General features: G+C 35.9%; 2 protein-coding genes across 2 annotated transcripts; one reads left to right on the top strand and one right to left on the bottom strand.

The window, feature by feature from the left end:
- Positions 1–51: 51 nt before the first annotated feature.
- On the bottom strand, positions 52–1,149 carry LOC143445106 (proteasome activator complex subunit 3-like). Its single transcript, XM_076943970.1, has 2 exons — positions 534–1,149; positions 52–386 (listed from the first exon to the last, which is right to left on the bottom strand). Exons 1-2 carry the CDS (start codon positions 915–917, stop codon positions 87–89), a joined length of 684 nt encoding a protein of 227 aa, XP_076800085.1. The 5' UTR covers positions 918–1,149; the 3' UTR covers positions 52–86.
- A 3,337-nt stretch (positions 1,150–4,486) lies between these two features.
- LOC143445105 (uncharacterized) lies at positions 4,487–10,463 on the top strand. The gene is made up of 9 exons (XM_076943969.1): positions 4,487–6,068; positions 6,289–6,429; positions 6,511–6,637; positions 6,820–6,992; positions 7,481–7,658; positions 7,993–8,140; positions 8,241–8,308; positions 8,420–8,553; positions 8,650–10,463. Exons 1-9 carry the CDS (start codon positions 4,647–4,649, stop codon positions 8,725–8,727), a joined length of 2,469 nt encoding a protein of 822 aa, XP_076800084.1. The 5' UTR covers positions 4,487–4,646; the 3' UTR covers positions 8,728–10,463.
- The last annotated feature ends 2,277 nt before the right edge of the window (positions 10,464–12,740 follow it).

A 12,740-nucleotide genomic window follows, 5' to 3' on the forward strand; every position in this document is an offset into this window, starting at 1 on the left:
AATGTGAAAAAACCAATCACTTACTGCATTCAATCATTGGCATATTCTTAGCAAGATAACAAAACCGTTTATTATAGAACTCGATTTTAATAAATGCTGTGAATTGCACTTTGGTTCCTTGGCGATTTAATTTTGTCAATATTTTTGCTGATAAGATCGTGAACCGAAGAGCAGGCGTTTCGTAGCTCCGCAACCATTAACCTCAATCCTACAAATTGTTTCTCGTCTTCCTCCTCAACAAAGCGAGTATAATCTTGCACCCCCGGCCGTTTAGTCAGTTGAGTTATAACTTTAGCCCTGGACAAAAAGTAAGAAGCTATTTCTTCCTGGTTGGACAAAAGATCCTGTTCCACAGTCTTCAACTCCCCCAACGTTTCTTCTTGAACCTGTAACAGAAAATCATATCGACCAGTGGGAAATTAGCCTGGATAATTTTTGAAAGCTTAAAATTTTTTTCAATACCATTATCAGACAAACTTTAAAAATATCCGTTTTCAGTCCATAAAAAGGGAGACTCTAAACCCTAAAACTACCTCTACTCCAAAATTATTTCCATCTTCAATTTTTGGTATTAGCAAAATGATCCACATTCTTAAGGTATTGACCGCCTCCAAAAGAGTGACAATTTCTGGTTTTAGTCGTTCAACCAAGCGAATAATATAATCGTTGGTGCCAAAAATACGCTGCCCTTTCACAGAGAGACTTGTTTCTCCAGACTGCATCGCATCCTTTTCTTCATTGTGCAGTTGCTTTAAGGACTCATGCGTTGAGTTTCTCACTCGGAAAATGTTCACCAGGTTGAAGTCTTGTTCCCTCAGTAATCCGTCCAATTCAACAAGTTTAAGAGGAAAAAATGAACCGATCAGTCTTTCTGCTTCTTCACAAATACGATTCTTGAATTCTTCTTGGGAATCCATAAAAAAGCTTTAAATTTGCACTGGTCGATTTATTTGCATAACAAAATGTATTTGGTCATTTTCTCCAAAACCACAACTTACACACATGGTTCTATGACGTAAATGACTTTTGTTACGTATTTCAAAGAGACGCAATACTTTGCAAAACGTTTAACTATTGTATAATTGCATACATTATTTTCAATTATGATAGGAAAATGGAAAAAATATGTTGACGGAAAAATAAAGTACGGTTTTTAATGCTGCAGTAGTTTACTTTTTGTAGAAGCAACTAAAAGTTTGCAAACAAAATACGTATATGAACGAACCAGTGTTGAAATAAGTTTACAAACAAGGACGATCAGTTGTTTTATTTTTACACACTGCTACGTTCTGCTCTGTTGGCTCTGTGTTTGTATTGAGGTAAAGCACATGGTACGAGACAACGTTTGACCTTCGCGTGTTCGCCGCTGTCCTCGCTCTTGAGAAAAACCTTGTGTATGTATTTCCTTTAGCTCATTTTACGGCCATTATGTCCTTATTGCTCAACTTTTTTTTATGGCACCAGTGCCAATCAATAAACCATTTAGCCTAGGCTGCCGAAATGTAGTTTTAACTTTCAGGCAATAGGCTAGCAGTAAATACTAAATAGACGTCACACATCTACAGTTAAGGAACTGTAGAGCTTGTGTGTTGACCTTTAAAAAGTTATAGCCTTAAGAGAAAAATAAACAGCTTGGATTTAGTATGTTACGTTAGTGGAGGATTAAATGGTTAAAAGGTTTTTATGGTATGGTAGGCCTAAACTCAAAAAATTTTGACATTTGTATTATTATTATTATATAAATACTGCCTACCATTTTGAAATAATCTTGACATTTCAGTTGTTTCAGCTTTATGGGCTGGTTTATTAAAAAATACTTCTGTATGTGCAGAAGTCAGGTGGTATCGTGTGTTTTTCATCATTCCAATTATTTTTAGAGCCTTTTTGATTTACCAAGCTTTAATTTTGTTGGTAATATGCACATGTGGAAGTTGGTGTGAAAATGCTTAATAAAATGGTCTACAATTATAGAAGTATGATAAATCCGCCCATGTTCATTGTTGTTAGCAAGTAACTTCAAACATATCAGATTAATAAATCCAACACCACAAATTCTGCCATGACAGCATTGGATTATAAATAATTGTTAGAGATCGGTATATATGAATCCAAACTCAAATAAAAATTTGTCAAATATGATTTAAGTAGAAGACTTAAACAAATAAAAATACTAACAAGGTAAATCCAATTGCAATATTACCTAGAACAGGGTGTCCAACCTTTTTGGCCAAAGGGCCACATTCGATTTACGGATGATTGCGCGGGCCACTTGAGTGTTTACTGCTAATTTCGAATTAAAACCCTCATACCAAAATTCTAATCTTAGAAATAAATTGTGATGCAATAAAATTAACTTGAACTGTTGTGCACCTCTGCACTAGAGACTATAGTATATTATCTATCTATTGCTCTATTATCTCTACTATCTATTGCTCTATAGCAGGGGTGGCCAAACTGCGGCTCTCGAGCCGCATGCGGCTCTTTGAGCTTTTAATTGCGGCTCTTTAATGAATTAGCATTGTTGAATTAGACATGCATTTTCCCGGTCTAGACGAGTTGTTTGATCAGATTATGAAACGATGCGTTCTATCACACGTAGTAACAATAGGCTCATTGTTAGTAATAATCAAATTACACTCCAAAAAGTACATTATTGTATAGAAGTGTGCTAACTTGTACACTGTAGTTAAGTAAGCTGTCAGATTGAAGCTCTACGTCAGGCCTGACCTAGTTTTAAGTCTTGGTTACGGTTATACTAATAATTGCAAAAAGAGTTGGTGAAGCCCAGGTGGAGACTCATAGTATCACTACGCAGCACTAACGTTTATCAATAGCTACACTTCGTTGTGAGTGAAAAAATTCGTGTTTTTTATTGTGTTTGTGTTGTGGCTCTTTTAAAACTGGAATTTGTTATATGCGGCTCGAGCATGAAGCAGGTCTGGCCACCCCTGCTCTATAGTATAGACTATAGAGCAGGATTGGGCAAACTACGGCCCGCGGGCCGCATGCGGCCCGCCGGCACTTGCAGAAACTCCTACTCATCACTTATTGTTTTAATTAGACAGGTTACATGACAAAATATTATTCCCTTTTCGAGTGTGTTTTTCTCTTCACTTTCAGTGTGTAAACACACACACGTCAGTCGCGCATGTATTGCAACATGCTCTCAGCAACTAGCCGTACACTTCTCACGCATTGTTTGATTCAATTGTTTGATCATAAAATACAAATACGGTAGCGGCTACTGTAGGCCTTTGTGATGATGATTGCATAGCTTTAAACGTAACTGAGTGTGAAATACAAAAATTTTGTTTAATATGAATATGCGTTTATTTACACACCGGGTAAATTTTCCTACTTTGCAATGAGAGTGTGCGGCCCCCCGGCTGCAACATTTTTTCAAATGTGGCCCTCAGTACAAAAAGTTTGCCCACCCCTGCTATAGAGCAATAGACAAAAAAAGCAAACAATAAATACCAATTTCTTGAAATGTAAGTTCGCCATAAATTACATAGGCGATTCAGTTGATGATATAAGTCATTTCGAAAAATACCGCACGGGCCACTCAGAACCTTCCCGAGGGCCAAATGTGGGCCACGGGTTGGACACCCCTGACCTAGAAGTTTACCAATTTAGTTAAAAAAATGATATATAGTTTGTAGCTTAGCTCAAACAAAGGTAACATTCCTAACACTGAAAGTCATTTTCAAAACAAATTTAGTTTCTCAATCACTATTTAAACCTATTTTTAAAGGAAACTGTTAGCAATTGTGCTATTTAAGCCAAATGGGGCACTATGTTGTTAAAATTTTATGATTTGGTGCTCATGCTAATAGATTCAAAACTCTTTCATGTTGGCTGAAATATTTATGTTTGCGCAAATCTGAATGTCTAACCTGAATACTGATAACATAGAATGTGTGGCATAACGACAATTTGGCACATAAGCCAACTTTCTGTGCCAACGATATCTGGCATATTATGCAAGCTTCCTAATAGCAGAATTAAGTTAGGAGATTAAATTCATTTTAAACCTTGTCTTCTTATTGTAATAAAAAACACAGCGTTCATACTATGACTATCCAACTTAGTTTTAGGGTCTCTTTAAACACACTCACTGCATTTTTAGTACATAAACTTTAGGAAACAAACTTTATAAATTGTGGGGCGCTACTTTGCTTTTAAATATCTATACGTTTTTTGCCAAAAGAGTACATGTTTATTACTGTACCTACCCAATTCCCATCTACATTCTCTGTTCAGCGTTTCTGGTTAAAGATACCTTATTTGAACAAAGTGACTGGTTGTAGGTAGTCGTTAAAATTTATCAGTCATTTACACAACATACCAAAATTACAGTTTAAAATTACTTCTGGCTTAATGGCATAGTAGTGTTCGTATTTCCTGTTCAGTTCACACATCAGTTGGTATCAGTTAATTGGTGTCTACTCTTATGTAAATGTGTAAGTCGATTATATGTGCTTGTTCGTACGGGAATGATTGAGCTAACGCCATTTGATTATTTTTACTTCTAAAGAATGATACAAACATATTAATAATGGAATGAGTATATGAATATTACTTCATTTGAATCAGAAATTTGTTTTTGAATAATTTACTACTGTTGGCTCTATGATTGACACAAAATGAAGCAATGGCAGCAGTCTCACCTAATCATCACTGCAACCACCATTCCCATTGCTTTGTTGATTGGCTGGTGGGTTTATAAAAAGACGGTTAGAGGTAGAAAATCTTCACATGGCGGTCCTGAAGACTCGCAATCCCAGGGCAGTTCACCCATTGATAATTCAAAACCCTTAAGAGTAGAAAAGAAATCTTTATATGAAGATGTTGGATGCTGCAGTGATGAAGAAAATATTCAGGTTGGTCTCCTCGCTGCCTCTGAAATGCAAGAAGAAGACACCTTAACAGCTGAAAGACTGGAATCTGAAATGTTCGAGGAAGAGGAAGGGGATGCTGACATGATTAACCGTGCTGTTTCGGTGGAGAATAACGCAGGTAAAGATTCTGAGGATTGTGTTGAAGAAGACTTCGAAGAAGGAGGAGATTGCAATGCTAATATTTTTAAGCAAGAAAATGTAAATCAAAATGAACAAACAGCTCTTCTAGACATTGACCAGGCCAACATTTCAAATGACAAAATTGACAGCACTGTTATTCAGGAGTCTGTGGAATCTTCAAAAACGAACTTTACAGAAAAATTCACCCAAGTTGCGGAGGCATATCCAGTGAATGAAGTGACAGCTTATCAAGTAATTTGCAGTGTTGTCACTTCATCAAATAATGAGGAACAATCGCCTGCCGAAACAGAAGATGAACCTGACTTAAATGATGTGGTTGCATCAGAGTCTGAGCAGCTAGTCTTAATCAAAGCAGCTGAAAGAATTAGCTCCAGTGACATTGAGACGTTAAACGAAGCTAAACAGATACCTGAAACTACAGACAATATTAATTTTGCAAGTGCTAATGAACTGGCAAGCAATAAAGGAACTCCCATTCAAGAACAGTGTGAAACGCTTGTCCATTTTACATGTGAAGTCACTGATTCAGATAATGTAAAAACTACAGTTCCGACTATGGTGGCCCCCGATCAAAGCAGTGATGGCATATGCAGTTTAGAAAGTCCTCTTACATCGGATTCGGATGACCAACAACACAAAGACACATTATTGTCGGGTTCTTGTAACTCTTTGAATGAACTGAGTGACTCTAAATGTATCAAATTACAAAAGAAAACATCTTCTGTTAACGGCACCAACTCAAATGGTTATTTATTAGACAATGAAAAATGTGACACCGATGAGATGGCAACCGACACTATTATAAATAGCGATGTTAATAGAAACAACAGCAATAATGTAGGATTAAAACTCAACCACACTACCACTAATGGCAATGGTCTGCATCATGAAGAGTGTCACGATAACACACTTGATAATGATGGTACATCTACAAATAATAATGAAGATCATGAGGAAAGCATTCACATCTCTCAGACTAATGGTTGGGATATAAGCGAGCCAGACACAGGGTTAGATACACATGAAGTAAGTTGATACAACATGCCATTTGGTATAGCTGCTGTAAAAATTTTTAGACATATACATACACTATTGAAGTGATGTGAAAAACACCTTTCCGCTTTTCGGAGTATATCATTGTAAGGTACCTACTTTTATGCGTGAACCTGTTTGTTTGTATTATACTGTACATAACCTGTACAGATTTCAATTTATTAAGTTCTTGCTTCCATCTTTTTCCAAAAAGGACTCTGCAAATGGAGAAGATAAAGAGTCAAGTGAGAAAAAGTCATCAGGGAGACCAAAATCTTTGCCATATCTTAGTATTAATGAAACTTCTACTGAAGATGAAGATGATAAGATGCAAGTCCATGTGGAATTCCCCTCAGTAATTCATATTATGCACATTTTGTAATACAGCAGCAACATATAATGAAGAATGTTAACACAAATTATTTCGTTTATACAGGAATTGGTTGGCTTGCTTATTGGCAAGATGGGACGAAATATTAAGCAACTTAAACAAGATTCTGGTGCCGATGTATATGTACACGCAGAACCATTTAGAGATGATATTCAAGTTCTTCAAATTTGTGGTATGAGTATAACTTTTAAAATTGAGATAAACATAACTGATGTGTATTTCCATGTCGGCTTCTAAACTTTTTTAATAAACCATGATTTTTGATTCAGGAAGGTCATAAATACTTAATGTATATCTAAAAATTACTGACAATATCATGCATATTTACAGTAGGTATGTTTATTCACTATTTAGGAACACAAAGTGAGGTGGAAAGTTGTGTAAGTCGCATCAAGCGACGTTTCAATGAAATTTCACTGACACCGTATGATGCGGATAAATTAAAATATGCTTCACAAGAAAATTCATCTGTTGGTGTAGACAATTCAGCTTCACAAGTTCTATATCCAGTGCCCAACATATCTCAGGTAATTCTAGTGAAAGATGTGTTCATGGCTTCCATAAACATTAGCTGTGTATATTATATTGCCTTGGATGTCTACTGTGTAGTGTAGCAGTTATATTATGGATGTTTATAGTGTATGAAGTGCTAAGTTGTCTACGTGAAGTGACTGTTTTGCATAACCAGTTTCCTGTTTGAAGCAATTAGTTTATGCAAGTCGTTGACTGGTTTAGTGAAGTCTCATCCTTTGTTTGCTTTTAGAGCTTTTGGTATCTGCAAGTTTTGTTCAAAAATATGTTGGCTTTGTTACTTGATTTAGTTAGTAAACATTAGAAAAATTTCATAATTAGCATATATCGGTAATTAAAAAGTTTTCATATCTTTGTATCAGTGAAAGTTCTTTTTATGCAAGCAAGTAATGTTTCATCAATTTATTGTTTATTTGAATAAGTTGCTTGACAAAATTATAGCAACAACGCAACAAAGTCAGACTAATTTAAATTTCGTTTTAAGCTGAGACTTCCTGATGGTATCACTGTTGAGGTGATAGTGTCGGCTATTGCTGCAGTGGATTGCGTATTCTTACAGCAGTATACCCACCCGACATTTCATTGCCTAGATAGTTTGGAACGTGCCATGGCCTTATGTTATGCTGAACCTTCCACACCTGGTTTGCCTAACCCGGTACAAGGTAAATCTTTTTAGTACATGTTGCTTTCTTGGTTTTTTTAATTTGTAATCATTTATGTGAAGCCAAAGTTTTAAATCTTTGATCATGGTTATACCAGAACACCATGTCAGATTATTTCTAACGATTAGTGGTTTTGAGTTTTTCTGTGTAACTTGTTTGGAAACAACATGAAATACCAAAATCTGCTGGGAAAGGTTCATTTTTTTGCTTTACCATTTACAGCATCCATATCAAACTGCAATCTATTATAATTATGATTCCAAATTTCCGAATAATGTACCCAAAATACATTCAAAATGATATCCATTAAATGTCTTATCGACTTCAATTTCAGTTGGTTTAATTTGCGCTGCCCCTCAACAAGGGTTATGGTATAGAGCACAGATAGTGCAGTGTTTTGAGGAAACTGAAGAAATTCAAATCAAGTTTATGGATTATGGTGGCTATGCCACTGTTGCAGGAAAGTGTATCAAGCAAATTCGGTGGGTTTTCAGCAAGGTTTTGTAAATACAGTATATCTTACTTGCATATTGCTTACCTTGCTTTTGAAAAAAATCACTGCAATCAAAAATCCTTTTTCAGTGCTGATTTGGTAACACTACCTTTCCAAGCTGTGGAGTGTTATCTAGACAACATTGCCCCACCTGAAGGTAAGTCGAATTTGCAAGAACTTCTATCTACATTTATCATCTTTGCTAGTAAAATGAATTCATCGAAAAATACATTTTTGCTTTAAATTGGTTAAATTCCCCAAATTTCAGACAATCGTTTTTGCGAAGAGACAGTAACAAAAATAGCAGAATTGCTCAAAGAAGGAAGGTTTCAAGCTCGTGTGACAGGGTATCGTGGTGATGGGCATCCCAGAATACAGCTGTTCAAGTGCATCGACAATGAAGTATGCATACACGATACACCCCTATAATTCTATACATGCCAACAGATAACAAAAATTTTCAGGCCTTTTACAAATTGCATTGCTTTTATTGCTTAGGTAATCCATATTAACCAAGAAATGGCCACTAAAGGTCTTGCTACATGGATAGAGCCAGCACCTCACCACCCAGTTTGATACTTGTTATAGATGAAAGCAGCTGAAAAGAGTTTTTTATTCAGAAAAGAATGAAATTTGTCAGGAGAAAAAGCCATAGCTTCACATTTTGTTTAGTTATCACATAAAATGTGTAAATTGTGATTGCTGGCAGTAGCCTAAAATGAATGGGTACAAAAGGTTAAACCTTTTAATGCAAATGGCACAATGAACATTTGTTCAACTTTTACTCTTAAATAGTATAAGTTCAGCAATTAATTAGCGTTGGTGGGTTTTTGTAAAAGGCTACAGTTTATACGACATATGTTGCACATTTTGTACACTGCTAAAAATTCATGCAGTTATTAATATTATTTCTACAGATACAAAGTAATCCCCGTGTTTTGCATCTGTGGCTAAGGAACATTTTTGTTCGATGTTGCATGTACTGTGATTTATGCCACCATTTTTGCCCATTGTGCAGAAGTATCTCCAAGTATTGGCAGCTTGTGAATTACATAAGTTTGGCTCAAAATTTTACTGTGATCCTGTGCTAACATCTTGGTTAACAAATGCTCTCAATAATACTGTGACGTTGGCACTTTTCGAAAACGTTCCACCTTCATCAGAAAACATGTCACTCATTTACCTCTATGGCCATGGGACTGGGCTTTTATTAACAATTTATCTAAATTATACTCCCTGCAATAGTTCAAGTTTTCTTTGTTTCAGTTTGTTCTAGTTGTAAAAACAGTTAATAATTTTTCATATATTAGCATCTCTGTAGACTGCCGTGGTGCATGGATTAGATCACCCACTGCATAGTTGGAAGCTGTCAAATTACTTACGGGCAAAACAAATATTTGCTATATGCAGAATGTTCAACCAACAGTGTATTTAGAGTGTCACATTTGTTGGCTTTGTTTATAATTTCGATAGTTTTTGTCGATACATCTGTTCTACATGTGCATATTCAAAAAGTTTTTAAGTAATATTGCAGCAGCTAAAGTTGTAAACTGTAACGTTGTTATATTTATGCGATGGTTATTGTCAGAATTTTCGATTTCTTAAAAATTTAATTTAAGCAACTCACTATGTAAAACTTATTGATTAGACTCTAAATGTAAATTTGTGGAAGTTTAACACTGAAGTATGTACACTACCCACGTTCCATTACAAATTTGAAGTCTGTTAATAAGAGTGTTCCATTGCAAATGGACAACTATGCAAGAGCATATTAACTACAAAGCCTAGTGTTAATTTACTGTATTTTGGGTATGCCATATTAGTTATATAAATATGTAGTAGTGTTTTGCCAAAATTTATTTACCCATAGATAAATCCATGCAAATTTAAAGATGTGTTGAATGATGTTTGTAGTTCTTAATTTACACTGTTTATCCAATTTTGTAGAACTTACGTTTCAGGTTTGTTCTTGGGTTAGTTCCCCGAAAAGTTCTAAAGACTGTTCTTTGTGTACTCAAAGCGTGCAAAATTTAACTGCAATCCAACTGTATTAGTTGATTGTAAAACGTGTCCCATAACATTGGCGATTTTCAAATTAATTAACGATCAGCGATCTTGTGTAAAAAAACTGTTCATTGCTCTCACTTCTGTGCATTGTATTAAGAGTAGTGTTGTTTGCCTTCACAAAGTTGTACATTGCTGCTATGAATTCAGCTTATTTAATCCATTTAAGTTGTATTATAGTTTGTGTTATGATTGTGTGCGTGTGTTGTACCCATCGCATGGTTCACATTAAAAGTGCCTGCAAATTCTTTTTGTCTAGTTAGAAACGTCGGGTTTGGTATTTTTTCCGTAATCGTTACCATTGTGCATAAGTATAAGTATAAGAATCGTTCAGTTTTGCAAAATCTGGAAAGATGCATTCGCGTCATTTACTTAACTCGAGTCAGGTTTTTGTGAAGACTTGTCTCGTGTTTGTTGTTCAAAAAGTTTGACTTGACTAACGTGGAAATGTCGGTTGACTTGACTCGAATTACAATCCAAATTAGCACAAGTTGTCATAGAACTAGTTTGCAAACCATTAATTAAAAATCACTATGCAGCACAGTCTATTGAAGGTGCAAAAATCTTAGAAACAAACATAACTAAACGTTATGTAAATTAAATGCTATGCTAAATAGTTTGTAAATTGTTGGTGGCTCAGTATGTTGACTTCGACTTGACTCATTGAACGTGACTAACTCGATTAGACTTGATATCAAAATGCAGTTAAAATGACTCGACTTGACTTTGACTTGCGCTGTTAGTGGCTTGATTTGAGTTGTCTCACGACCATTATGATTTGTGTCCACTAGCAAAACCTTATTTGGAGCTTTCATGGATAGACCAGGGGTGGGCAAACTTGTTCAATGAAAGAGTCACTTGCGGAAAACTCCAAACACGAGCTAGCCGCTAAATCAGTAGTTTCAATACAAATACCGTAAACAATAATGGATATTACTATTCAGCTAGAAGAGCCACAGAAAAACATGTCGGCGACCCTCAGTTTGCCCATCTTTGGAATAGACTAAATAGGGTTACCATATTTTCGTGGCCTAAAATCCGGACACTCTTTAGTGCCCACTAGCGGTTTTTAAAAATGAGGTATGAACACATTGTCTGTCAATATGACGTCACACTAGCAACGCTTTGCCTATCCATTGTATACCGGAGTGGATTTTTGAACATAGTGTCGTGAATTCACTAGGCTATTGGGCTATTTCTGATTTGATCTCTAGGCTAGGCCGCTAGGGTCTAGGTCAGACTCGTCGCGTGCCACGTGTTGGACACCTCTGATTTACAGGATTATTCCCGCAATTCTAATCCCCCAAAACGCCCATCATAAAATTCCGGACATTTGAGCATTTTTTTAAATTCCTCCCGGACGCAAAATTTAACCCTACATTCCGGACATGTCCGGAATTTTCCGGACGGTATGGCAACCCTATTTGCGGTGTGGCAACCCTATTGGTAGGCCTGTTAGTCACTAACAGGCCTACCAAACCACACGGACACAATTCACAAGCAATAATGTTACCATATAAACCACAATTAATTCCAAATCCCGCTTGTAGCAGATTCCTACATGCTAAACTTCTCATCAAGCATAAAACTAAACGTGCGTGAAAACAGAACTGTCCCTTTAGCTATTTTGCATCGACATAATCTTCACTTTCATCTTAAAGGTAAATTTTAGCGCACTCATTTTTTCAGTTAAGCGTAACATACCCCCTCTTTTTGGAGGATATCTGTCCACTTTTTTTCATGACAATTGAATTGTTCTCCGAGGAAACGCTAAAATCTCCAAGTGTTCTCCTTTATGGCAATAACATTTTCATACTGGTCGTTTTATTTCAAATTGGCAGCACCTGGCCTCACAAATGTAGATGCATGTTGTGTTTTTTTAGATATAGGGCATAGGCTATTACGGTTCATATCGAACTAGAAAAGCATTCGGAAAGTGTAAACCTCTTGGCGCCAAAGCAATAGGTTTAGTGTCCCAGCATGTGGTATGATCAGAAACGTTGTATTGTACTGTCACAAAGACTTTGTTACAAAGATTTATTCAAAGAGCACAAAGGATGTTTGTTTTATGCATTATGGTTTTGAAGGATAGAGCAGATCTGCTCTGAATTTGTTTGAACAAATGTCTTAAGTTTTCTATTACCATTGTGGTTATAAGAAACACAAGGAGATAAACGAAAAGTTGAAGATTTTGCCGTGTTGGAAGTTACAATCATTGCAATTCAACTAACTTATTTTCAGAAATCAGAAAACCGTTGTATATCTGTATACGTGCTGTTCCTTGTTTTTCTCGTAATAAAGAATAAAAGGTTGGCTCGGCCAAAAATTTAATCAGACGTTATTTGTATTATTGCGGAGATGTTCCAAATTTTATCAAAACTTATTCTAACAATTTGACTTTAGGAATGCAACCGACAAAGAACAAGAACGAACTTTCGTGTTTAATTACAATGTCAGTATTATTTACTTGCATAGAAAGTAAATCCACGTCACGCATTTTATACAATTAATGCTGCAAGTGCACT

Source organism: Clavelina lepadiformis, chromosome 2 (assembly GCF_947623445.1).
Source record: "Clavelina lepadiformis chromosome 2, kaClaLepa1.1, whole genome shotgun sequence".
NCBI classification, from domain to species: Eukaryota; Metazoa; Chordata; class Ascidiacea; order Aplousobranchia; family Clavelinidae; genus Clavelina; species Clavelina lepadiformis.

What these genes read in the sequence shown, in the direction of transcription:
- LOC143445106 (XM_076943970.1), bottom strand. Translation starts at nt 917, where the DNA reads ATGGATTCCCAAGAAGAATTCAAGAATCGTATTTGTGAAGAAGCAGAA. An exon ending in GAAATAATTTTGGAGTAGAG is followed by an intron (nt 387 to 533) that starts GTAGTTTTAGGG and finishes TTTCTGTTACAG; the next exon opens with GTTCAAGAAGAAACGTTGGG.
- LOC143445105 (XM_076943969.1), top strand. Translation starts at nt 4,647, where the DNA reads ATGAAGCAATGGCAGCAGTCTCACCTAATCATCACTGCAACCACCATT. An exon ending in AAGTGTATCAAGCAAATTCG is followed by an intron (nt 8,141 to 8,240) that starts GTGGGTTTTCAG and finishes ATCCTTTTTCAG; the next exon opens with TGCTGATTTGGTAACACTAC. An exon ending in TCAAGTGCATCGACAATGAA is followed by an intron (nt 8,554 to 8,649) that starts GTATGCATACAC and finishes TTTATTGCTTAG; the next exon opens with GTAATCCATATTAACCAAGA.